This window comes from Alternaria postmessia, assembly GCF_024291825.1.
Source record: "Alternaria postmessia strain BMP 2775 chromosome Unknown scaffold_35, whole genome shotgun sequence".
Taxonomy (NCBI): domain Eukaryota; kingdom Fungi; phylum Ascomycota; class Dothideomycetes; order Pleosporales; family Pleosporaceae; genus Alternaria; species Alternaria postmessia.
This window is the reverse complement of record NW_026260108.1, coordinates 275,707-300,389: the sequence shown is the minus strand read 5'-3', so window position 1 is coordinate 300,389 and position 24,683 is coordinate 275,707. Positions and strand designations below refer to the sequence as shown.

At 51.3% G+C, this 24,683-nt stretch overlaps 6 protein-coding genes across 6 annotated transcripts; 4 read left to right on the top strand and 2 right to left on the bottom strand.

Annotated features, from left to right (window-relative positions):
• Window positions 1–2,857: 2,857 nt before the first annotated feature.
• J4E82_006237 (uncharacterized protein) lies at window positions 2,858–4,795 on the bottom strand (the record flags this gene model as incomplete). The annotated part of the gene is made up of 5 exons (XM_051732494.1): window positions 2,858–3,105; window positions 3,294–3,440; window positions 3,945–4,170; window positions 4,221–4,278; window positions 4,713–4,795. The coding sequence occupies 5 exons, from the start codon at window positions 4,793–4,795 to the stop codon at window positions 2,858–2,860; spliced, it is 762 nt and encodes a 253-aa protein (XP_051587860.1).
• Window positions 4,796–5,785: 990 nt separating this feature from the next.
• Window positions 5,786–7,838, top strand: BBP1 (Branchpoint-bridging protein; the record flags this gene model as incomplete). The annotated part of the gene is made up of 5 exons (XM_051732493.1): window positions 5,786–5,939; window positions 5,994–6,201; window positions 6,248–6,465; window positions 6,659–6,882; window positions 6,930–7,838. 5 exons carry the CDS (start codon window positions 5,786–5,788, stop codon window positions 7,836–7,838), a joined length of 1,713 nt encoding a protein of 570 aa, XP_051587859.1.
• A 693-nt stretch (window positions 7,839–8,531) lies between these two features.
• On the top strand, window positions 8,532–11,322 carry J4E82_006235 (uncharacterized protein; the record flags this gene model as incomplete). The annotated part of the gene is made up of 3 exons (XM_051732492.1): window positions 8,532–8,555; window positions 8,625–9,113; window positions 9,166–11,322. The coding sequence occupies 3 exons, from the start codon at window positions 8,532–8,534 to the stop codon at window positions 11,320–11,322; spliced, it is 2,670 nt and encodes an 889-aa protein (XP_051587858.1).
• Window positions 11,323–13,066: 1,744 nt separating this feature from the next.
• On the bottom strand, window positions 13,067–14,779 carry J4E82_006234 (uncharacterized protein; the record flags this gene model as incomplete). The annotated part of the gene is made up of 5 exons (XM_051732491.1): window positions 13,067–13,517; window positions 13,567–13,811; window positions 13,869–14,270; window positions 14,322–14,644; window positions 14,695–14,779. 5 exons carry the CDS (start codon window positions 14,777–14,779, stop codon window positions 13,067–13,069), a joined length of 1,506 nt encoding a protein of 501 aa, XP_051587857.1.
• A 3,504-nt stretch (window positions 14,780–18,283) lies between these two features.
• Window positions 18,284–19,999, top strand: J4E82_006233 (uncharacterized protein; the record flags this gene model as incomplete). Its single annotated transcript, XM_051732490.1, has 2 exons — window positions 18,284–19,488; window positions 19,549–19,999. 2 exons carry the CDS (start codon window positions 18,284–18,286, stop codon window positions 19,997–19,999), a joined length of 1,656 nt encoding a protein of 551 aa, XP_051587856.1.
• Window positions 20,000–22,983: 2,984 nt separating this feature from the next.
• Window positions 22,984–24,540, top strand: J4E82_006232 (uncharacterized protein; the record flags this gene model as incomplete). The annotated part of the gene is made up of 2 exons (XM_051732489.1): window positions 22,984–23,446; window positions 23,498–24,540. 2 exons carry the CDS (start codon window positions 22,984–22,986, stop codon window positions 24,538–24,540), a joined length of 1,506 nt encoding a protein of 501 aa, XP_051587855.1.
• Window positions 24,541–24,683: the final 143 nt, after the last annotated feature.

Here is a 24,683-nt window from a genome sequence, read left to right as displayed (position 1 = left end):
TTCAGTCTCAGTTCGCGATTCTAAAAAATGTCTTGGCAGTCAATCAGGTCAGTTCACTACCTCCAGACTGACAGTTTGAACCGCAAAGATGAACTGACAACTGACTGATTGACTGATAGCAACTCTGTTCTAGCACGAGGGCCCGCACAATGAGCATGCATAACGACAAGGCCCCTTCGCTCTTGCCTCGAAAAGATGACCAATCTGTGCCTTCTGGGTCCCGTCGCATGCATACGGGCGCCAGAGTTCACCCACTTTGTATCAAGCCCCGAAATGTGTGACCATACAGCTTTGGCCTTCCTATCTCTGTAGGAGTCAAGCTGATACAGAATCCCACTCACAGAAGAGTCATGAATCACTGAATGTCAGACTCTCTAGCGACGCTGAGCTAGCGAAGGCTATACTTCTTCCTGAAGGTCAGTGAGGCTTGGGGCTTCCACATACATTTGCGCATGCTGTTTGGGGCGAGAGGCGAAGAGGCTTGTTGTGAGCTTGCGACGCTTCCAAGGTTCACTCGTACTGAGATCCTCACCACTCACAGGCTGGGTCCCCGCACAAGTTTGCTAAGTTTTCGTTCTCTTGAAGCAATATGGGACGACATTATTCCAGCCACACATGGAGGCTGTTCAATATGGGCATGACATATTTGCTGTGCACCCTACACTGGCTGCAAGCTCGAGCAACTATCATTGAACTACTCACGATCAAACATAGCTGAATTTAATTGGGGCGAGTCTTGCATGTTATACATTTGGACATTACAGTATAGAAGACTTTGATTCATTCATTGGATATTATGGTATGCACTAGAACTTGCTTCCCTCATGCACCCCAGATTCCCTGACCAGTGAAGCCGGGATCGTGGCATACACCAAAACCTGGGGAAGTGACAGCGTCGGGTGTGCGGACGGCTACTCCGCTTCGCAAACACGATGCTTGCCTGCCCTGTCAATCTTATGACCCGCTTCGATCAACTATGTTCTACGATGTTCACCGTTGACATCGAGCCGTGGCAGGTTTGCGGGGGCGCCGCCTACCGTGGCGGCTATGGCAGAGGCGAAATAGCCGTAGTATAACAGCTACGGCTCGAAACCTCACAGCTGGGGGATCACGCTCCCTCGACCCCTTGAGGCTTAACCGGCTCATTTGAAGCGAGCCCAACCGTCGCTGCCGCCGTCGCAGAGCTCCTTGCGATCATGCAACCTGCATCTCATCAAGCATTAATGCGGGGAGAGTATGATACTGGGGGCGTGGGTAAGTGTGGGTGTTGCGGGACGCAAGTCGCTGCCAGACTGACGGATAGAGGGTGAACTGGTCAGAGGGGCACGCCCTTTGGTGGCTTAGAATAGTCCGTCCTGCTGATACAGGTGCAGATACCACTGTGGGTGTGCTGCAGGTGCTCTGCACAAACCAGGAGCGATATACCTGATCCCCTGAAGTGATAAACACCGCGTGTCCGCCCTTCATCAAACCAGTAAGCAGCCCACGCACTCTTTTCAGGGACACGACTAATCCTTCCTTGAGCCCCTGTGAAAGGAAATCGGGAGAGAACGCCTTCCGTATCCGTGAGTACATTCTTCCCTTCCCGGATTCGCCGGATGAGCTGATTCTCACGATGATCAGGCAACTGTGGTGTCTCTGAGACTGACATAATCCAACCATGTACACCCTTTCAGTGAAGCAATCTCTTGATTGATGGCTAGGTCGATGGCTGAGCCTTCTGAGTTTCGAACGGGTGTCACCGCATGCCCACCGTCACGGCAACAGGCGATGCCGTCCGCGTTCCCTCAGCCACCTGAGTGGTGGGCATTAGCCCATGCGCCTGGGAGGATACAGTCACCGGAGCTTCGTCCCTTCAGCAGGCACTGGTCAACAAATCTCTGTCTATTGAATCCAGATTCACGATACACGCGTGTACGTCAGTCATAAGTTATCGTTAGGTTCTTTTTTTTTCAAGTTTGGAAGTGCATTTAGTTGGTTCGGCACTTCGCCGTAGCGTACTCTGGGGGCCGCCGACTCACCTCCAGGCTTCCTAGCACTATTATCGCTAGCATGTAAGCGCTCCTCAGCCCCGACATCGTACGGACGATTTCCCGGCCTCTCACAAAACCTTCCAAGGTTGGATGTTGCTTCTCGAACGTTTCAGACAGACAAATGCGCAACTTGATGGCAATCGGAGCGTCCGCGGTGGTATATAGGATCATCACCGGGCCTTACTTCGCAATCAACGACTAATATTGTGCTAGTGCAGTGTCCCGTGAACCGTGATGAGCCCACTTCCCATCGATCATTTCTGAGTCGCACCCCTGATGACTGAGTATTACGCAACCAAGCTTGCCAGCCTGGATATCCCCTACTTTATTGACAGGCTTGGCAAGCCGCATGTACTTGACCGTTTGGGTTTAAAGCTTTGTGCAGTTTTGTCACTAGGTGAAATGATGATGGTCTTGAAACTCACCCGAGCTCGCGCGAGAAAATGCCAAGACGTAAAAGTTCCAAGTGGGTCATCGTCACGAACGAGCATTGGAAATGATACAGGTTATCCTGACTAGATTTGCGTTTCGCAAACTGGTACCTGCAGTGTTGCGCCGGTGCTGCGATGGTGGCGCAATGTAATTTATAGTCTGGAACTTGGGGGGGTTAGTTGGCACGGACGAATTTGATGCCTAAGATAACCGCTGTTACAAACTCGGATTCGGATTCAAGGAGCACTAAGAGCAAAGCTAGAGATGCGATTGGCTCAACAGTTACAACTGTGCCATGCGATTGGCCGGACGATGTCCTGATAACTCTCACATGTCTTGCCAGCATCCTTACTTACACTGCGACGGGGCGTCCTTTGGGAAAGTAAAAGCACTTACTTTTGCTTCTCAGCATCCTGCTTCATGCCTCCCTGGATCCATTTGCGGCTTTCGGCAGCGTACTTTTCCATCTTGTCTTTGTCTTGGAGAAGTTCTTTAATGGAGTGAGGGTCAGGAACGTGACGACCCTTCTCGACAGCAGGACGGGATGTCATGCGCTCCTCCCAGGCTTTGAGCGAAGGGAATTCGTCAATATCGACGCCTGCCCAACCTGCAGAAGCGACCCATCCATAGTGGGCGATATCTAGTAGGTGTTATTGTGTGTCACCATAATCATCCTCGAGTGTGCTGAATGTCTACGTGTATCGGAGAAGGCATGGAAAGTACGATGCAACTGGAGATGACTGGGCACATATTCCAAATATCGCTGCAGTTCATGGACGAAGAAGACAAATAGGTCGGCCAATGAGGATCCATGAAAGAAGTGCTTACCAGCAATCGTGCATCTTTCACCACATATGTAAGCCTTGTTGTCTGAGGCAAGATGCTTGTCTAGCACGGAGTAGAGACGACGAGTTTCGTTCTGGTATCGCTTGACACCGTAATCAATGTGTTCGGGTGCATACCGCGTAAAATGGTCTGCAGTCGACGTTAGCTCACTGCACCGACAAGCATCATCATTATATTCCAGTGGTAGCACTATAGAGTAACTTGATGCTGAAGAGAACGTGTTCTCTGTCTTCAGGCAGATCGTGTCTCAACGGAAAACGTCTTCCAGTAATCTCCCCCGCATCGGGATGAGAGCCTCCACATCGGAATCGACAGCCAGGAAATGATCCTGGCGAGCCGACACAGTTTCCCAAAAGATGCAGGTTGCTCGTTTTGTACGGATGAGATCAACGTAATTCTTGAAGCCAAAGAGACATGAGCTGTGGTGAAATCACAATGTACTCCACGGCATTCTTGTGAAGACTTCATCTCGCCATTTACCGCGGTCATCCAGTGCCGTACCTGACACGAAGTGCAATGACGACACCATTTCAAGAGCGGGAGGAAATCGTCATTGCATCGGGTGACACACTGACATGATCTCGGGATGGCCGCAAAAAGCAAAGAGTTGAGAGCAGAAGAAAGTGTACTCACTAGCTTGACCTTGCATGGGCCCAACGCCAGCATTTTGAAAGTAGAGCCAGTTTTTCATTGTGTACCATTCGCGTGTGCCCTTGGGGAAGCTGATCTTGTGATCCGTATCGTAGCGGTCGACAAGATATTCCATAATACTTCCAGACTCGAAGAGGTTGATAGTCTGGCCATCAGTGAAGGTATCTGTGAGCGCAGGAATTCGTCCATTGGGGTTAATTTCCAGGAACTATCTCTCGTCAGCCTAGAACGATCAAGTAGAAGGCAGATTAGACTTACCCATTCTTCTTTTTGTGTATTCTTAGAGATGTCGATCTTGTGGACTGTGTAAGGAAGGCTGCAGATCTCAGCTAACTGAATCAACAAAGTATGACTACTTCGTTGTGTATGCTAAATTCCAGTATATGAAAGGTGTGAATTCAAGAAAACTAGTGGAATGACATGTAACTGGCCACAAACACCGAAGTCTGGATTGCTAAAAAGAACTGGACGAAGATAAGCACTTGAGGTGCGTGTTTCAAAATATGTCAAAGTAGAGCAATTAAACCCAGCAAAGAATTTCGCCCTTTCGTTATGCATTGCGAGCCACTTAGGAAACATCTTGGGATATTGCAAGTTCTTGCTTCCTTGCAGGAGGAGGGACGCGAGAAGGAGTCGCCATGACCTCGAATGACATTGGACGAGAAAGAACAGTGTAAGCTACTACGGGCTGGAAATCATAACTATGATAAAAGGTGCATTGCAACCTTTGTGTAAAGAAAAAGTACATACCCTAGCTCTTCCAAAGTTATCGAAATCTTTATGCCGTTAGGCGTCTGTGTGGTGTACAAGTTGATGTCCGATTGTTGAGACATGTTCGCGGTGAGTTGAAGCTACGAGTCGACACGGCAAGAAGAAACGGAAGTTCGTTGTCTGTGGCTATATATGTCGTTGAAGGGCGCAGTGGAGCTCTATGGCCTGGCAGCTTTAATGATGTAGTAGTGGGGGTTGATGAGGGGCAGCTTCGGACGAAAATCGAGCTTGGTGGTTGGTTAATCGTGCCGACACCAAATACTGCGATGATTCGTAAGCGGCTCCAGGCGTGGAATTCTGGATAGTTTCGCTATGGTAGGTAGAAATGCTGGCACGTAAGAGTTGCTAGTGAGTAACAGAAATCATAGCCTCAGTGGCACCGCGGAAGCTTGCATTTCGCGGGACGAAGAGTGCCCATAACACCTAGCATGCGATCAAGGCATTACCTTATTTCTTAAGATAATAGAACGAGTACTGCCAATGATGCATACAGATGGCTTTTTTTTTATAGATGTACATGCGAAAGCGGTGGTAGTGAATATTCAATTGAATTACCTAGGTATTTAGGCAAGCGAACCTGTGTAGATTTCAGCAAGTGAGTATGCGGTACGCCGACGCGAGAAATTGCCAGCACATGGGCACCAATGTGTTTCTGCAGTCTTGAGCGTGGAACATCGGCGACACATCTGCTTTGCACTACCGCCATCGAGTAACAATTTGTGAAGTCTTAATGCCTGACGCTTTTGGGATAGTGTAAAGAGCATGCGGCCTTGAATATAGGAAAGGCGGTACCTCCGTAATCCTATCATGCAGAGGAGCTCTAGGATGATTACAGAAAGAACCCAGCTCCTCAGCCACGGCACCATTTATTAAGTAAGAGGGAGGTTCGCGCCAAGAGAGAGGTCAAGATCACGTGATCGACAGGCTGCAGCCCAAAGCAGCCAAGCGCGCTCCCTACTAGCCTAAACGTTTGCCTCGTCGCGACAGCCCTCCACTTTCTCAACTCGCCCTACACTTTCATCGAAATCGCAACCCTTTTGTCAACTGCAATCATGTCGTGGCGCAACCAGGGCATCACGGGTTCTAACAACATACCTCTAGGTACTCGCCGTCGTTTCGGCGGTGGTGATGATGATGGCGGTTACAACCCGTCTGCGCCCGCCGAGGGTTTGTCGGAGTTGAAGCGCGGCCGCAGCCCTGAGCGCAGTAAGTCAAATCCTCGCATGTTTTCATGTTTTGTTACTGACAACCGTGGCGCAGACTCTTCCGACGGTCCGCGACAACGCAAGAAGCGCAATCGATGGGGTGATGCGAGCGAGAACAAGGCGGCTGGCTTGATGGGCCTGCCTACTGCTATCTACGCGGCCATGACTACCGAGCAGCTTGACGCGTATACCCTGCATCTGCGTATCGAGGAGATCACCCAGAAGTTGAAGATTAACGATGTCGTCCCAGCGGACGGCGACAGGTACGTACCTTGATTTTCTGAATGCCAAAGATGCTAACATGGACAGGTCTCCCTCGCCCCCACCCCAGTATGACAACTTTGGTCGCCGTGTCAACACTCGCGAGTTCCGCTACCGCAAGCGCCTCGAAGACGAGCGCCACAAGCTCGTTGAGAAGGCGATGAAGACGCTTCCTAACTACCACCCACCTGCCGATTACAGGCGGCCCACTAAGACACAGGAGAAAGTCTACGTTCCGGTCAATGATTACCCGGAGATTAACTTCAGTACGGAACTAACCCCTCTAACTCCCCTCCCCTTGTTTTGCGCTGCCCTAGCCTTTGTCTTGACCGGCCTGCTCAGACTGCTGGATGTTTATGTGCATCTAGTGGCACCTGTAGTACAGCTATGTCACTAACCCTAACCCTTTTGCTCCAATATTTTTGATCATACACTAACCACAGCTCTTTGCACTAACAGTTGGTCTACTTATTGGCCCCCGTGGAAATACCCTCAAGAAGATGGAGACGGAATCCCAGGCAAAGATTGCCATTCGTGGCAAAGGCTCTGTCAAGGAGGGTAAAGGACGCTCTGACGCAGCTCATACCAGCAATCAGGAAGAAGACCTTCATTGCTTGATCATGGCCGATACCGAGGAGAAGGTCAACAAGGCCAAGAAGCTTATCCATAACGTCATTGAGACTGTAAGTCACTTCCCATACTATTCCATGCGCGGATGCTAATCTTGCAGGCTGCTTCTATCCCTGAAGGCCAGAACGAACTCAAGCGCAACCAGCTTCGTGAGCTTGCCGCCCTCAACGGTACCCTTCGTGACGACGAGAACCAGGCCTGCCAGAACTGTGGTGAGATTGGTCATCGCAAGTACGATTGTCCACAGAAGCAAAACTTCACGGCCAGCATCATCTGCCGTGTCTGTGGTCAAGCTGGTCACATGGCTCGCGATTGTCCCGACCGCAAAGTCGGTCAGCCTTGGCGCAACGACAACCGTTTCGGCGACCGCGGTCAGCCAGCTCGTATTGGCGGTGCCCCAGAGAACGAGCTCGACGCATTTATGGCCGAGATGGGAGGCGCTGGTGGCCAGCCTCGCGCGGCGATCGAATACAACGGCAACGGCGCTGCTGGCGGAGACAACTACGGTGGAGGCGAGCGCACCCTCAAGCCATGGGAGCGTGGTCCCACTGGAGGCTCTGCACCTTGGGCGCGTGACGGCGACGACCGTGGTCGAGGCGACAGTAGCTCGGCCGCTCCTCCGCCTTGGGCTGGTGGCGGCGGCCGTGGTGGTCAATCCTACGATCAAGGCTACGGTGCTGGTAATGGTGCGGCTCCCTGGGCTTCTGCTGCTCCCACTGCTCCTGCAGCAGGAGCTGGTTATGGATATGGTGGTTATGGCTACGACCAGAACGCTGGTATGGGTGCTCCTGGTGCCTATGGTGCTCCTGGTTACGGTGCTCCCCCACCTCCTGCTGGTCCTCCTCCTGGCCTTGGTCCTCTCTTCCAGACGTACGGATCTGCCGGCAGCCCGCCACCACCTCCACCACCACCGTCTGGTTCCGTGCCGCCACCGCCCCCTCCAGGCGAGGCCCCTCCACCTCCGCCGCCTAGCGATGTCCCTCCGCCGCCGCCACCGCCTCCGGCTTAGGTGTGCAGATGTGACAGTGTAGAACCTGGGTCGGCGCATAGCCAGCCTATATGTCTATGCTCACATGGTTTTTAGGGTTATTGATGGAGGTAGCGATTTCTTTGTCTGGGAAAGCACTCGCGGTAATTTCGTGAGAGTTTTTGTACATGTAATTCAAGCAGCTGCCAGTATAAATGGCTCCAGGTAAGCTTGTTGGCCAAGCCAAGTAAGTATGTAGCATGTTGCCTGTTTTGCTTGTGTACCTGAGCTCTAGATGTGCTCTGCACTGGTAGTAAACGAGGTTTTGTTCTCGCGGTTGAACGAAAGCATTTTCTCTTGGGTCAGTTTTTTTCCATGCACTTGGCTGTGTTGTTGTGGTGTTGATGGAAGCGTTTTGAGAGTCAGGTCAAGTGCAACTGCGACGTGCAAGTGAATGTTGATGGATAGAGGTGACGACTGCGTGCTAAAAGCGGACACTCAGATGACGCTGATCGCCAAGATGCTAAACACAAGCGGCGGGACAAGGCATGAGCATGACAGGGCAGGCACATGCCGACAAGCTCATGTTGACCATGCGCGCTGGACAAGGCGACGCTCTCATCTGCCTTTATCCTTCTTTCTAGATGCTTGTCTTGTGTGTCGGGTCATATTTATAGCGATTTCACACCCCGCTCCGGGCCACCCGCACTCATTGTCGCATGTCCTTTAGTCGCCATGGAGCGGATACGCGTGAGCAAGGTAAGAAACGCCGCCGAGACGTGCAGCTCTGCTGGAGCACTGCTTTGAGTACGCTGACACTGCCTGCAGGTAGAGGACGTCTACCTCCTCCGCAGAGGCACGCGCTTCGACGGCACACTGCACCTCATGCCCCACCATCTCGTCTTCAGCTACCTCCCCAGCCTGCCCGCCGACGCTCCCGCCAACGCGAAACCACCGCGGCAGAAAGAAGTATGGATTACCTATCCCATGATCAACTACTGCTCCCTCAAATCGTGTCCGCCCGTCTTGCGCCAGGAGCCCTCGATCCGCATACGATGTCGCGACTTTACCTTCTTCGCCTTCTTCTTCCCGAATGACAAGAAGGCGCGAGACGTGTACGATAGCATACGGGCGCTCTCATGCAAGATAGGCAGACTAGACAAGCTACTGGCCTTCAGCTACCAGCCAAAACCACCAGAAGACCAACAGAATGGCTGGAACATCTACGACGCGCGCCGCGAATGGAAGCGACTGGGCATCAGCCCAAAGGACTCGGAAAAGGGCTGGCGGATATCAGAAGTCAACTTGGAGTACAAGGTACATGGTATGCCACATGTAACGTTGAGGAAGGTCTTGACGAGTGGAACAGTATGCGCCGACGTATCCCGCCCTTCTTGTCGTTCCCACCAACGTCTCGGACAGCGTTCTCAGGTACGCAGGTGAATACCGATCGCGACAGCGGATACCAGCCCTCGTTTACCGCCATCCTGTCAACAACTGCTCCATAACGCGAAGCTCACAGCCCACACCAGGTCTGCGTGGGAATCGAAACCCTCAAGATGAGCGGCTCGTTGCAGCCATCTGGGCGACTAACCGCGGGTGGAAACCTGCAAATATCTCCTCCTCCAATTCTGCAGAGCTCACTCCTGATACAAGCGTTGTGAACCTGAACGATTCCAGTGCTAATAGCTCTTTTGTCGGTGCAGTGGAAGGGAGTATCGATGCCGGAAGGACCACTGCAGACGACCTGACAGCGTCTTCGGAAACAGACGCCGACGCGCCAAAAGTCTACGGGGCCCAGCAGCGGAACCTCATTGTTGATGCTAGGCCTACAGTAAATGCGTACGCGATGCAAGCTGTTGGGCTTGGTTCAGAGAAGATGGACTATTATCCAGGAGCGGAGAAAGCATACCTCGGAATTGATAATATTCACGTCATGCGGAAGTCGCTTGATACTGTCATTGAGGCCTTGAAAGAGTCGGATCTAGTGCCGTTTCCCCCAAACAGGCAGCTTCTGGCCAAGAGTAATTGGATCAAGCACATTGCTAACATACTGGATGGAACTGCGCTGATAGCCCGCACGGTTGGCATCATGCACTCGCATGTCCTCATTCACTGTTCCGATGGCTGGGATCGCACGAGCCAGTTGAGTGCACTCAGTCAAATCTTGCTAGATCCCTATTACCGGACGCTGGAAGGTTTCATCGTCCTCGTTGAGAAGGATTGGCTTTCCTTTGGACACATGTTTCGACATCGATCAGGGTTTCTGAGCCATGAGAAGTGGTTCACCATAGAGAACGAAAAGATTGAGCGCAAGCACGACGGCACTGGAGGCAGCAATGCCTTTGAGAATGCTCTTCGTGGTGCGCGAGGGCTGTTCAACCGCCACAACGAATCGAACGAATCTCTCAATCAGCTCCCGGAAACGAACATGCCAGAAAATGTCACAGATGTTGCCGATACTCCCTCGTCGAAGCCTGTTCAGATTGGAGCTGCGGAGGAGCATCGTGTCACCAAGGTGAACGAGCTGTCACCCGTGTTCCATCAATTTCTCGATTGTGTATACCAACTACATTATCAGCACCCAACCCGATTTGAGTTTAGCGAGCGCTTCCTGAGGCGCTTGCTCTATCATCTCTATTCCTGTCAGTACGGAACGTTCCTGTTCGACAATGAAAAGGAGCGCGTAGACACCAGGGCTAAGGAGCGAACAAGGAGCGTATGGGACTATTTCCTTTGCCGCAAGCAAGAATTCATGAACCCAAAGTACGAACCAGAGATTGATGACGCTATCCGAGGCAAGGAGCGCATGATCTTCCCTCGAAAAGGCGAGGCGAGGTGGTGGGCTGAATGTTTTGGTCGTACTGACGAGGAGATGAACGTCTTTGGCCCTCAAGCGCCACCAAATCTCACACCCCAGACCAGTAACCAGAGTACTGGAAGGAGTGGGACGAGCACTCCAATCGTCCAGGAGCCCATTGTCACAGGTACAGAGTCCGCGGACGGAGCGACTGGAGCAGGTACAACTGTCCAGCTTCCTCCTACACACGCTGTTGGCGATCGCTCCCCAAGAGTCTCCAACACACCAAAACCTCTTGATGCTGCAGCTGCGCTAGGGCAGGATCTAAGGCAAGGAGTAATGGCGGGTTTCGAGAAGCTGGGCATCACTAGCAACACGAACAGGGCAGTAAGTCCAGCTGCAGCAACCAGTAGGCCGAGCGAAGACGTAGCACGAGAAGTCGTCAAGCCAAGCTCGGATCTGAGTACCGGTACAGAAACGGGGGGAAATGCCGAAGATGTCACTCATGAGGCCGCTGAAGAGGATGTGAAAAAGTCGTTGGAGGACAGCAACAGGCTGAGTTCCGAGGCGAGTACGGAACAATCCTTGGAGCCTGCGTCGACTCAGATCGCCGATTTGGGACTGGGGGCGGACATAGTGGAGAAGAAAGCAGAGAACAGGAGTAGAAGTCGGAAACCCACCCAGGCGGCGGAGGCAAAAAAGGAGGTTGAAATGGAGATGCAATAACTGTATGTGCTACTTTCTTAGTAGCAAGTTGATTGTTCCTGCGAGGTATGGGGTGGTGATAGAGATTTGATGAGACATGATAATGCACAATCACGATGAATGCAACAAAGATACCCCTGGCAAGTACTTTTTTTTCCTGTTGATATTCATGATGATCTCCGCATGTAAGTTGTGAGGACTATTACAGTGCGAAGCCGACAAGCAAGGGCTGATGGAGCTACTGGAATCTCGTGCTTTGGTACGCCACATACGCTGAAATCAGACTCGTCAAATCTTCTGCTGCATGTCAAGAAAAGGCACCTACTAAGCGACATGTGCATGGCATGAACCAAGACTACAAAAGCACCTCCGCGTTCGTGTTGTCAAGAACTCACAGCGATGAAACAAAAAAGTTTCGTCCGGTCTCATTGGACACAGCGACTGTAACCCTCGGGTTGGTGGGAGATTTCGCAGTTGAAGGACTAGTCTAGTGTGACCTAAATCGAAGCATCTTACCTGTAGCGTCGTGGTGCTTCATACGTATATGTAAGTATCCGGAGCACTGTCGATCTTTTGCGGAGACATAGTTCTTCTCAGTACCCCGAAAGGCAAGACTACCGCCGCTACGGCCAGTATTTGAGCTTTAACTTGGTCAAATGTACGTCGGCTGATCACACGACTCCGTACCTAACTTCAGAGAGTGAAGCTGCGGTATGGCTGACTTTCTTCATACTCCATCATTACGTTGGAAAATATCGCCTGATTGGAATCTTGTTTACAAGGCTCCCATCGAGACACCCGAAAGGTTGTTCTTCTAGTAGCCAGCGATACCTACTAATTACCAAGCCCTGGCCATGGAGAAAGCAAACTAGGTCACCGAGCGAACAACAACTGGACTGGTCTTTCAGTACCTCCGGATGAAGAAGGTAAATTGTGTTGGACAGATGGGATGTCTGAGGGCTCCAAGGCACTTGTACATAACCACCATGCCTCAAACGGAGTGAATAGATGCCAACTACCGTTCTGGAGATGCTTCTTCGGTGTGTCTAATAGATGCGAGCGATCTGTTTGGGGATCTATCTGCGGCTAGCCAGTTGCATTCGATGAATGAAAGGTAGTGAAGTTGCCTGTACTCTTCGAGTACAGGGCTAACAGCTTCATAGATCCTATAATAATCGTTTGGCATCCGATGGTCCGTCGTAGCATCGTACCGAAATCCAATCATAAGATAAGCCTGTATCACGCAACGGTGTCGTCTACGAAAGTTATCGCGAGACTGATGGTACTTTACCGCGGCATAGTTGCACTCTTACTGAACTTGAACATCGGGAATTTTATCCAGTTATTGGTGTGATACTGCCACTTCCGCCACGCACAGCACCTGTCAGAGACAACATTCGGGATAGCAGATGCCGATGAGATAGAAGTAACTATGTTCAAATGCCAGTGGGAAGAGTGTGTTGGTACGACCTTTGATCGCGTGCAAGAGCTGAAGAGGCACGGTAAGACAAAACATGTCAATTTTTATGTTTGACGCCCAATGCTGATGGCGATCGTAGCGAAAGCGCTGCGGGCAGTCCATTCCCTACGAAACAGAAAGGCAAACTGGAGGGGCATGCTAGACTAGTCCACAGAGGTGAGTTTGAGGACTGGGTATAAAACTTTACGTACATGTCCATGAGCGTCGTGCTACTACATACTATGCATATAACCATGGCCGACGTGTGAATAAAGCAAAAAAGTATTGGTTACTTCCGATTCTCATTTACTGCGTTTGTCCAAGGCCCCACGAAGGGTCTAATATATCAGCGTTGAACCAGTCAAGAGAAGGTTGCGATTGGAACAACTGCCACATCATGTCGTCATTCCACGATGAAGGCATCATGCTAGGGGTTACATCACTTCCGCCGCTGTTTAAAATATCAGGACCATTGCCGAAACCTGCTGGTAGAGGACAGGTCCCCAACGGTGCAGCCGATCCTCCATTCGGTTGTGGTACTTGCTCGTGAAGGTCCGAAGTCCGTACGAGAGGTTTACAAAGACCCAGCAGTGTAGCGCACAGCCGATGCAATCGGTGAACATATTTGTTTTCCGTAACGAGCCCGGAAAGGCCGTCAGTAACATCTTGGAGGAGCTGGAAATCTCGAGCGCTAGACGTGCCGACCACGTTGCAAAAAACGACGAAGAAGGGGCAGAGTGGATAAGAGAGCATACTCCTGATGGTCATTAGTTACGGATCCTTCACTGGAACAGCTTTACGCTCACCAAGCGAGATAAGGGTCATAGCCTTCGATGAAGTGATCCAACGATCTTCCAAGTTCTTCTATATCCTTGGCGCACTCCAATGCCTTCCGGGCACTTTGAAGACACTCCTCTCGTTCTGATGGATTTGTCGTAACGGTAGGGCTTAGACGGTGGACTGAAGTTAGGGTAGAAAAGTACCTAAACTCCATACCTTTCCAGTGTATGAGAGCGTCAGTTCTGCTATCTAGGAGATGCAGTTGTCGTTCCTAGCAAAGTATGAGCGTCTGCTAAAGTCTTAATTAGGAAGGGGTAGGTCTGCATACCTTCTCCATAAGCTCGTAGATGCCCTGCATCTTTGTTCGCAATTGCGCCACCTCTTCGTTCAGTATAGCTGGCGACGGCTTGGTTTCCAACGATAGATCCAAGATCTTGTCGAGTATAGGAAGTAGTTCTAGAACACTCATGGGGCTGGCTGGATCGGCTCGCAACAGGTACGAAGCCTTTACCTGGAGTTGAGGAAGAGATCGTGGCCGAAGTAGCAAGAGGCTCATCACGCTATCAAAATAGGCACATTGACCGACTATGGCATATATCTCGCTCTCGGTGTCAGTTTTTGGTATCGGTTCGTCAATATGATGATAGCCAAGAGCCACGATAGTGCGCGATGCATGGGCAGTAAGTTCCCAGCAGCTCACAGGGTTGCCCATGATCTGCATCATGGTAGCCTGCTCTTAATTAGTCCATCGTTCCAAGTAATACGACTATGGATACCTTACTCCGGTAACCAATGCCTGCGCGAGTAAAAGAGAAGGCGCAGTTAAGAAGCTGACTTTATCTAGAGCAGTAAGCGCTGCTATCAGGTGATTAAACTCCATTTGTTGGATGTGTCGTTGGACAGCTGCACTCTTAGGGCCTTGCAACTGGCTCGCATATAGTACAACAGCTGCCTGAAAGTGAACGATGACTCGATACAGATTGAGAGTCTTCTCATCAGCAGTACCTTCCATAAGGGCAAGTGCAATCTTCTCGAACGCCTTTGGTGGCACATGATCGACAGTATGGTAGCGAACGGCGGCGTTGCCTCGTTCCTTGAATTCAGCTGACCTCACTATCAGCTTCACGTCAAAGATTTCATAGAGGCATACTTACTACCGAGGATGACATGAAAGATCTCGTGCTTAGTCATATCAGTAGAGACATGCATCGACTGATCAAATGTGCTGCGGTCTGGCATGGTTGGTGTGGGCGTGTGGGACAATTGGTCAACAAATGATATGGCGGTTTCGAGGACTGAGCGTTGATGGCTCGACAGTAAGCCATTGGTAGAGAGCTCTTTGCTGATGTGGATGCGAGCCTCATTTGCTGTCTGTGGGCTATTGTCGACATCCTGAGCTGGGGCTGGGGCTGGCACATCTAGCGAGCTGGATGTCCTCTGTCTCTTTGCTGGTCGATCTGAAGTCGCTTCAATAGTTGGCACAGCAAAGCTATTTACGGTCTCCTGCTCCTGTGCCAAACTTGGGCTACGATGGACACTTTGAACAGAATGTTCGAGATTTGAGAGCCGTTCTACTAGAGCTTTTATTTTCTCGTCCCTACACATGATCAGAGCCGAAGGGTAATGATAGACTGGAGCACCTGGACAAAAGCAAAGCCTCTACACAGCCTAATTTGGTCGCGGGACAGATGATTGCTTACGTTCGAACTTTGGGTCGCGGGACGCGCTTGTGCCGATTGCGCAGACATTCAGCCTTGGCCGCTACACAGTTTGCGCATGGCTCTTTGCGATCGCATTTCACCTGGTGTTTGTCAATGCTTGTGTACAAATGCAGGTACCCACATTTAGGGCAGACCTTCCGAGCATGGCATAAGTCACATGCGGGCACACCTCCGTGGGCAATCCAGTTCTCTTCCGGCATTTGGTAATCGTCGAAGTAGCACAGTGGAGTATGCAACAAAGAGAGTAACCTCCGACTCTAGACTCGCTGGTGAGGATGGTCCGGAGAGCTTGATGTTCGGAGCTCTTGGCAGGATTCGGAAAGGGTACGGCCCGAGGTCCGAACGTGAAGGACGCCATCGTCGCATGTTGCCCAACCTACCCAGGTTTGCCTTGTGCATGGGAAATTCCGCGGGAAGTTACGCATTCTCATCAAGACCAGACTGGATGGCTAATAAGTTGGGGGTTCGGGAGGTGCAATAATAGTGCCGAACCGCTCTGTCCGTAAGCAATGGTGACGACGGTTGTCAAAAGGCCCTATTTCTCGCTGACGCTGACGTTGTTGATACGAAGGTAAGCGTGTCCGTGTTATCGCAAAAACAATTCATCAAACAAGCTTCGTAGGCTGCGCGTACTTTGGGGCCTAGGACGTTGCCCTATCACGAAAACAGAGCTCGCGAAGAGCTGGATAAACCCGACCTAAAGCATGGTAACCTTGAAAGACGAGGATTTCTTCGACCTGGCGTCTCAGCACACGGAAACATGCAACTCTTTGAAAAACAAGTGCGACAACCACGCCAATGACTTGCAGCGAGTCCACAGCGCGTGGCATAACATGTGTGCAACAGTCTCCAGCCGCTTCAGGAAGGGATCGATATACATTCCACCGCTTCCCCACGGATGCTCCCGCAGTGAGACTAACTTTCTTGGGGCGGAATTGTTGGGTTGGCCAGAATTTGGATAAAACGCCAGAAAACGATTGAGAGTACAAGCCGCGACAGAGCAACCGTCAGCGATGCGATGTCATTGGGCGAGCGCACAGTTGCAGCGCCGAGGGAGGAGGATGGTACAAGGTTGCTGTGTAGGCGTGGGATATGGCGGTTGTGCAACACGACTGAAAGAATTGGCAAGTTGCACGAATGTCATAGGAGTTCTCGAAGGAGCAAAAGTGCAGTCAAAGTTTTGAAGGATTCGGTATCTATTACCCCATCGGTTCCACCACAATGGAAACGAAGCCATGAAAATTGATGAACCTGCCGCGCCGTGGGATGAATTAGAATGGCAAACATCGTTCACGTTTTGCCTATGGTAGTTGACTGGAGGCGACTTGGACCATCGGTGTGCACTGCATGTGTAACGTCTTTACGTGGCGTGGGATGTCGTGGTTGAGCTTGGTACGCGTCCTGCAGCACCATTTGACATACCGTCTCATGTGACAGCGCGTTGGACTAGGGCGCGTGCGATGCAAGTATCGTGAATGGGCAGCGCGAAACTAATGCCTTGTTCACGCACCGGGCTCACATGAAGACAGTTGAAGGTGATTAGGTAGGGCGAGGGAGAGGGTTTGTCGCACGAACAGAGGGTGGCGTATGTGGCGTACTCGGGTCAGCATCGACCTCAAAGTTGAGGTGAGAAAGCGTCGCGGTGGTCATGCATCAGGGAAGAATCACAGACGGAGAGATGGAAAAGGATGCGGGTGAGGCTGGCACTCAAATACCAATGAGGCAGTTGCGTCTTCCCACATCGAAGACGTCGTGCAGAAGGAACGACGGGCATTGGGTCGGTTCTGGTAGCAACACATGCTGTGAAGCACAAGTGCCGGGTGGATGAGTGCAGCCATGGATTATACATGGCCGCCGGCTGGCTTCGCATTGAGTGAGTTTGCCACAATCGGGCGACAATCTGGCTACTCAGCGCGCTGGCAAAAGAAGGCGGTTCCAAAGTTGTTCTGCGTTGATGCGATGGCCCTAAGCAGGCCAATCAGATAAGCGAACCCCAGGCTGCGTGGGGTGTATCAGGAAGTCGCGATAAGGAGCGGAGGATCACAGCTATTATCGTGCATGGACGTCTACAAAGCTTCTGGTACGGGCTATCGAAGGGTGACGGTCGTGTCCACGGCAGAGTGCACGCGTGCCGACCTTGGACGAGCAGATGCTATGACGAAGAAGTGTTACAAATGGCCTCAGGCCTGGTGGCTCGGCTCGTGTGGGGTTTCGCTCACCGTCAAAGGGCGTGGAGACGCGCGCATATGTGGTGCTGGGCAGCGTTGCCAGCAACAATGCTCGGTCCGTGGCCGCGATAAAGCGTGGTGAGCAGGTGTCGAGAGGGCTGCAGGGCATTGCGGCTGCAGCAGCTCAGGCACGCAATAAGAGAGCAGATGGGCCTGCGGCGAATCCAAGGCCGTCTCGGGGCTCCCACGCTGGCCGTGTCATTGGCGCGTTTTCTGGCTGAAGGCGTGAGTCTTATCTCTTACTCCTGGCTCGGCGGCCACCACACACACCCCAAACTCCAGCTTCAACCGCACCCGCAACAGCACAGCACTGTCCCCGCCGAGGACAGGGCTGGCCACGCCCGGCGCGGGAGCTAGTTCCAATGCCAAAAACAAAGAGTACCTGCACATCCCATGGGCCCCAAAACCTGAGCACCACCGCCCTCACGCTCCCTACCGCTGCCCCAAAACTCCCTCCCCACCCACGGGTGCACAGGTCCTGCCCGTCCTTTTGATTGTGCCACCTTCCATTCGGATGCTCCCGCGTGCACCGCCTGTCTGGCACGGAATCTAGGTATGCCTTGATTGCTTATCTTGTGCACTGTATATTGCTAGAGCCTTGCCCCAGCTAACCCTCGTACCCAAGGCTCTTGGCTCCTGGCTCCGTCCCTACTGCAGTGCAGTCCGCATCCATATCCACAGTCGTTCTTTCCCAATACACAAAGACCCTCGAGACCCCCTCTCTCGGCCTTCCATGAGCCACCCGTCACCCATACAGCAACCACGCTACGACCACCACCTCGGGTCGACTCCTGATGTTCCATAGCAGCACTCAGGCCCCCGTCCATCTGCCTGCAGAGCCCGCGCCTGGCGACGAGGCACAGCTCCCGCGCGGAGAATGCGGCTTCATCATCCCACCGTCTGAGGGCAATGGCGCCCGCCAGCGTTGCCCTTGCCGTAGCTTCTATCCAGATTCCCTCATCCGCTCTCGCTGTGGGTGCGGACACCAGGCCTGGAACCATGAGGCTCAGCCAATCTCGACCGTGTCAATGGAGGCATACCTGCATGCCGTAGAACAAATGAAGCGACTGAAGCAAGAGGTGCAGCGTTTCGAGACGCTCGAGCAACATTTAAAGCAGGAGCTGTTCAGAGAGCGTCTGGCTCGAGAAGAGCTGGTACGGACAAACCATGCAGTACAAGCGCGCATGTACGAGAACATGCAACTTCTCAAACTCTCCATCGACGACAGGGTCGAGGCCGTGGTAGACAGAACAACGGAGCTCAGCGACCAGATCAAGGTGCAGGGCGAGCGCCTGACCATGGTCGACGAATTCAGCATGGATTTGGAGAACCGGGTCGACCGAGTGGAGCAGTTTAGTGGTATGTCGCGAGACGTAACACCCGCTGCTTCCACGCCAAAAGCACATCTGTCAACCCCAAAGGCCTCTCCTGCCCCACCAATGCCGCTCATGATGCAGTCACAGCATACTCTTGGTCAACTTCCGATCCGAACTGATAAGAAATACCCTCTGTCGTGGAGTGTTCGCGTTGTTTTCATTCCGCGCAAGTCGCAAAGGTTCGCATACGATCCTGACAGCAATGGCTACCGGCGATGTGCCTCACGCAAGCTGTTGCAAAACCTCGAGTTCCCCAGCCAGGACAGCTCCTGTTTTGCGAATGGCATCGAGACTGCCTTCAAGGGTGTCTTCCGCGGTAGACCCTGGATGCCCATGACCGGCCATCGCCCAGCTGACGAACCTTTCGGTCGCATGGCGCTGACGCTTCTACCACCCGATCTCGTTCACCGCGGCGTATGGGACTATCCTTTCCTAGAAGATCACTGTATTGCGCACGACAAGATGCAGGGAGACATTCTCTACATCACCCTGCAGTATGAAGACGTCACCTGGAACGAGATTCGATTTCTACCCCCAGTTACTGGTGTCGACGAGACTTGCTGGGAACACGACGATGAACTCGACGGTACTGCTAAATACAAGAGCTTGGACTCAGAGATTATGTACGATTACCAGGATCCTCCTCCTACTTATTCATCTCGAACTCACTCGATGGCGACTAGGGCGCCCTCGGGACTGGACGTCCTTGCCAACTCCGCTGCTATGCTGAGTCCGATCGAGCGCGCTCAAACGGCATCATCTGTTCATTCCTCCAGACTGAGTCCTCTTAGTCCTCTGCAGCGCGCGCCAACCCAGTCATCGAGCCATTCTAGCCACCCACGTTTCTCTTCCGAGCGTAGCAGCCTTCGCAGCTTCGATACGGAAACCACTGATGATGAGCATCGTGACAAGAAACCCAAGCTACGGTCGAAGCAAAGCATGCCCAACGTGAATGGCAACGGTCATGCACAGCAGCCAATGTATGTCTCGGGCCGGTCCAAGCGTAAGATGCCAGTGAGGGAAAAGGGCCCCAAGGAGCCCCTACACTTCAACGTTGCTGGTGTTGCAAAGGGCGGACTCAATTTTCTGCATCCTCGTTCTTCCAAGGGGAAAGAAGCGGCCCACAATCCATGAGGCAATAACGTTCGGTTTCATATTTCCCATATGTACAAGGTTTCTTATTCATACTTGGTACAGGCGTTCACGAGTAAAACCTCGCTTCTTTCTTTCTTTTACCCAGGATACCCATTGGCGTTGTATAGTGCGATTGGATGCGTCAGCTTCACAGCGCAAATTTCTCAAGTGCGTTCTAGGTCTAACGTTCGTCCCATGTTACCAACAGCCACAAGACGTAGTTAAGAATCTCGGGTTACGCAATTTCTCTTCTCGACCATAGACGATTCCGAAGATAAAATGCTAGCTCCCATGTCAAAAATATGCAATCTTTTAGTAACCCGAGCAACGAAAGCAATAACCTTTCCCCTACTGGGATGACGCTTACTAGCCTCTGTTTCCGGAAAATCGTCGTGCGCTCAGACGCAAGAAGTCTGTTAAAAGAGATGCTTGGTTGTGAGTACTCCGATACCGTATCGCTTCGTACCACCCGGCATTGATAACCCCCATTCGGTATCCACCAGCCAAGACGGCGTGCAGGGAAAAACATGTAACGCAGGGCCTTGAAGAGTAATATGCGTGTCCGACTTATTACTGCTTAGCTTTGAGCTTGATACATCCGGAAAGTACCATTGTTAATTAATGGCGAAGAAACACCACAACTATAACGCCATGATTGTCGAATTCGGGGCATCTATAATTGCCGCTCAATGCACGAAAGCATGACAGACTTATATGTGACCAGCGACCTGCCAAAATGCCAAATCGGTTGAGTTTTGCGCCCTATACCCTCAAGGATGTCTTCGACCTTACATGGCGACTTACAGTCGATTACTTGTAGGTAGATTCTTTTTCCATCTTGTATAATGAGCTCAATGCTTGGTGCCACAGAGGCAGCAATATGACTTTCATCTATCCGAATTCTTTCGTTCCGCTTGTCGTAATTGAATCCGGCAATACCAATGAGCGCTCCTACATGCTCCCAGACCGCAACAGTTTTACGAAGCCGCTTAAGATAAGCCATAAAAGCGAAGCATTACGTACGGTTCATAATCGAAGGTCATTAGAACAAAGAGTATCCTGTCAAGTAAATTTGCCTCGACTGACTCGGGCTCTGGCTTTTCAGAAGCGCTTGCTGTCACCCCAAACAATATAACTTCCTGATGCAGAACTTCTTTTGTGTGAAATTAAGTGCGACAGGAATTTGTGGATACGAGATCAGCAGTTGAGCTTCTATCACGGCTTCACTAAGAGTAGGTGGTCTGGAAACAACTCCGATAGACATGCCGTTCTTGCCTGTATCATAGTAGATGGAAAGGGTAGTGGCCAAAACAGGCACAAGATGATAGACTCTCACGCTACGCTTAATCTCACATTCTAGACAGATGCTCTGTCTGCTTATGGGTGAGTGATTAAGCGAATACAGCTCGCACGGAATAGCTCATACTACGCTGGACTATGAAGACACAAAACACCGATGGATTTATCTTAATACTTCAAGAGCCTAAACACAGCAAAGATTCCTGTGTGCCAACATTCTAGGTAGTCCAGGGTAGCAAGAAGTGATAGCATGAAATGATACTCTGGCATAGGAGGAAATGCAAGAAAGGCCCAAATCTTTCAATCTTGGTTCTACTAGGGGAGCTGGACCCGGTTAAGGAGGTTGTCGTGGAAGTTTTGGTAGTCCGTGCCGGACATACGAAACCCCACCTCATTCCTACAAATGAGGAGAGTTCGACTTCAACTATGAGAGACACCATGCAAGACAGTGGTTGTGCGGTCTTTGTTTTTAACGATCAGGAAGCACCGTGCCTAAATACTACAATCGACCAGATCATTGGATTGGAGCTTCACAAATCCAATCTCCATGTTCGTAGTGACACTATCTTTCCATATCTCCGCTTAATCAAAGATTTTATGATTGAGAACGATCGTTGTACTGTGAACCAAATTCCAGCGTTGGAAAGGATCGGTATTGGTTTCTGCAGCTCCGGCACGAGGGCTATATGATTGTTGTCAGAGACCAGTACGGTCAGACTGACTTGAAGTCACCGAGGTATTCAGCGTTCAAAATTTCATGTTTCGTGTGGTTCCGTAGAAGAATCGTGCACTTGGGTTATCTTTGATGCTCGTTCTCTGACAGTGCCGGATACGATAGGGGTATTGCCGACACTACAGTCAACAAAATTCCTCTGGGTTACTCAGGTAGTAATTACTACATGAGAGAGACGAGCTTCTTCGTACCTAGGTATGCATGGCAGTGGATCAGGCAATCCGCCCCTGATTAGGTCGTTACCAAGTGCGGGGGACTTCCCCCGAACTTCACTCCACTTTCCCTACCCACGCGCAGAAACTTTCCAAGTTTTCTAGCATCGCGATTAATGCTACTTGTACAGAAAAACTAGATGGTAGAAGCTCACCGATAAATTATCGCAGGTTTGATGTCAACTGCCATCTTCACGGATCCTTCCGATATCGCATGGCGACGGGCCTTTTCTTATCATGTCGTATCTCGGATGAACCCCTCCAATCCTCCAATCCTCCAATCCTCCATGCCGATCCCTCTTTTGGGGTCGCTGCCGAACCACTAAAGACCCCAGCTTCTGCGCGCGACACGAGGCGACATAATCGGTATTGGTCAGAAAGAGCAGGGAGTTTATCAGAAGGACCATGCGCAACGTGAGATAGACAGCGGAGGATGTTACCTTGCACTCGCTACCGCCATGTAACGCCTGGGATATCCGGCTGCGTTAGCGTGTAGCCTGAGGTTGCACGTAACTCCACGGGATGAATGCAGTTTCTATTGGTTTTATAATCGCAGTTACTAGCTCATGGTGATCGTACATAAGACAGAGCAAGCAATCGGATTCTTCGACGTCGAGTCGCATCGCACCTTCTTCCACGACCTTCCTAGAAGCGCATACAGATTGCGTCGCTCCCGAGTTCGACATCTCATCTAGGTTCTTCAATATCTGAACGCGTTCTCGACATCTCGAATTATCAATATGTCGACGAACAAAGATCCTGAGCTCGCGAAAGACGGCCTCGAAGTCACGGCCTCCCTATCCTCGTCCAAAGATGCCAACGCACCTGTACCAGTCGAAGGAACGACCGAGCATCTGCCTACATACGAGCACGAGAAGGCTCTGACGTGGAAGTTTGATCTCAGGATTCTGCCCATGCTGGCTGTCATGTATCTCTTCAACGCGCTCGACAAGGGCAATCTGGGCAACGCAAAGACGGACGGCATGGACAAAGATCTTGGTTTCGTGGGCAACCAATACAACATCATGCTGAGTATCTTCTACGTACCATATGTCATCTTTGCGCCACCGATTGGTATGCTGGGAAAGAAATACGGGCCGCATCGTGTGCTGCCGATCATGATGTTCTGCTTCGGTAGTGCGACGCTGCTCGCTGCTAGCGTGCAGAATTGGAGTGGTATGATGGCTCTACGATGGTTTTTGGGTGAGTATTCGATTTGAAAGTGTGCATGGATGTACAACTAACGTTACACAGGTATGGCTGAGTCTGCATTCTTCCCATTGGTCATCTACTACTTGACCACCTTCTACCGTCGAGGAGAGCTTGCCAGACGACTGGCATTATTCTATGCCGCTTCCAATATTGCAAACGCATTCAGTGGACTGCTCGCTTTCGGTGTATTCCAGATCGAGTCAAAGCTTGACTCGTGGCGTTACCTGTTTATTATTGAGGGAGCACTCACAGTCTGCTTCTCCTTCTTCGCCTACTGGTACCTCCCCAAGAACGCCTTCGAAGCCAAATTCCTCAATGAGTCAGAGAAGCAACTCGCATACACGCGTATCCAGATCGACTCTTCATCGGTCGTTGACCAAAAGTTTAATCTAAAAGACGCTCTTGGTATTTTCAAAGAGGCATCAACCTATGGCTTCCTAGCCATTGAAATTTGTCTCGGTGTACCGCTGCAGTCCGTATCGCTATTTCTGCCACAGATTGTCGCGCGACTAGGATACGATCACATCAAGACGAACCTTTATACTGTAGCGCCCAACATCGTTGGAGCAATTGTTCTTCTCATCTTGGCTTTTGCCTCGGACTTTACTCGTCTCCGCTTCCCGTTCATCGCTCTCGGCTTTCTGCTCACATTCATCGGCTTCATCATCTACGCCACCATTGACGTAGAACAATCCCTTACCGTTGCCTACTTCGCCTGCTTCATGATGACATGGGGTACATCTGCACCTTCCGTTCTCCTCTCCACATGGTACAACAACAACGTCGCCGACGAGAACCGGCGTGTAACCCTTACCTCGGTTGGTGTGCCGCTGGCAAACTTGATGGGTGTCGTTAGTTCGAACATCTTCAGGCCACAGGATGCGCCAGAGTACATCCCTGCGCTGGCGACTACTGCAGCTTTCGGAGCGACTGGATGTTTGTGTGCAGCGCTGCTGGGTGCCTACATGGTTGTAGACAATAAGAGGAGGAACGCGAAACAGGGCGTCAACCACACTGCTAGGGATGTTTCAACCGAGAAACTGAGAGATGGACCCAAGAACCCAGACTTTAGGTGGTTCTTGTAATTTGGATTGGAGAGTCTCGTCGCACCCGATATGTCGTTATTTTAGTTCAAAAGTACTTTGCCATTTCAGGTACAGAGCGCGAACTATCGCATAGACCTAGATACCCATTGAATCTCATAGTTATGTCTTCAAAAAGGAACACA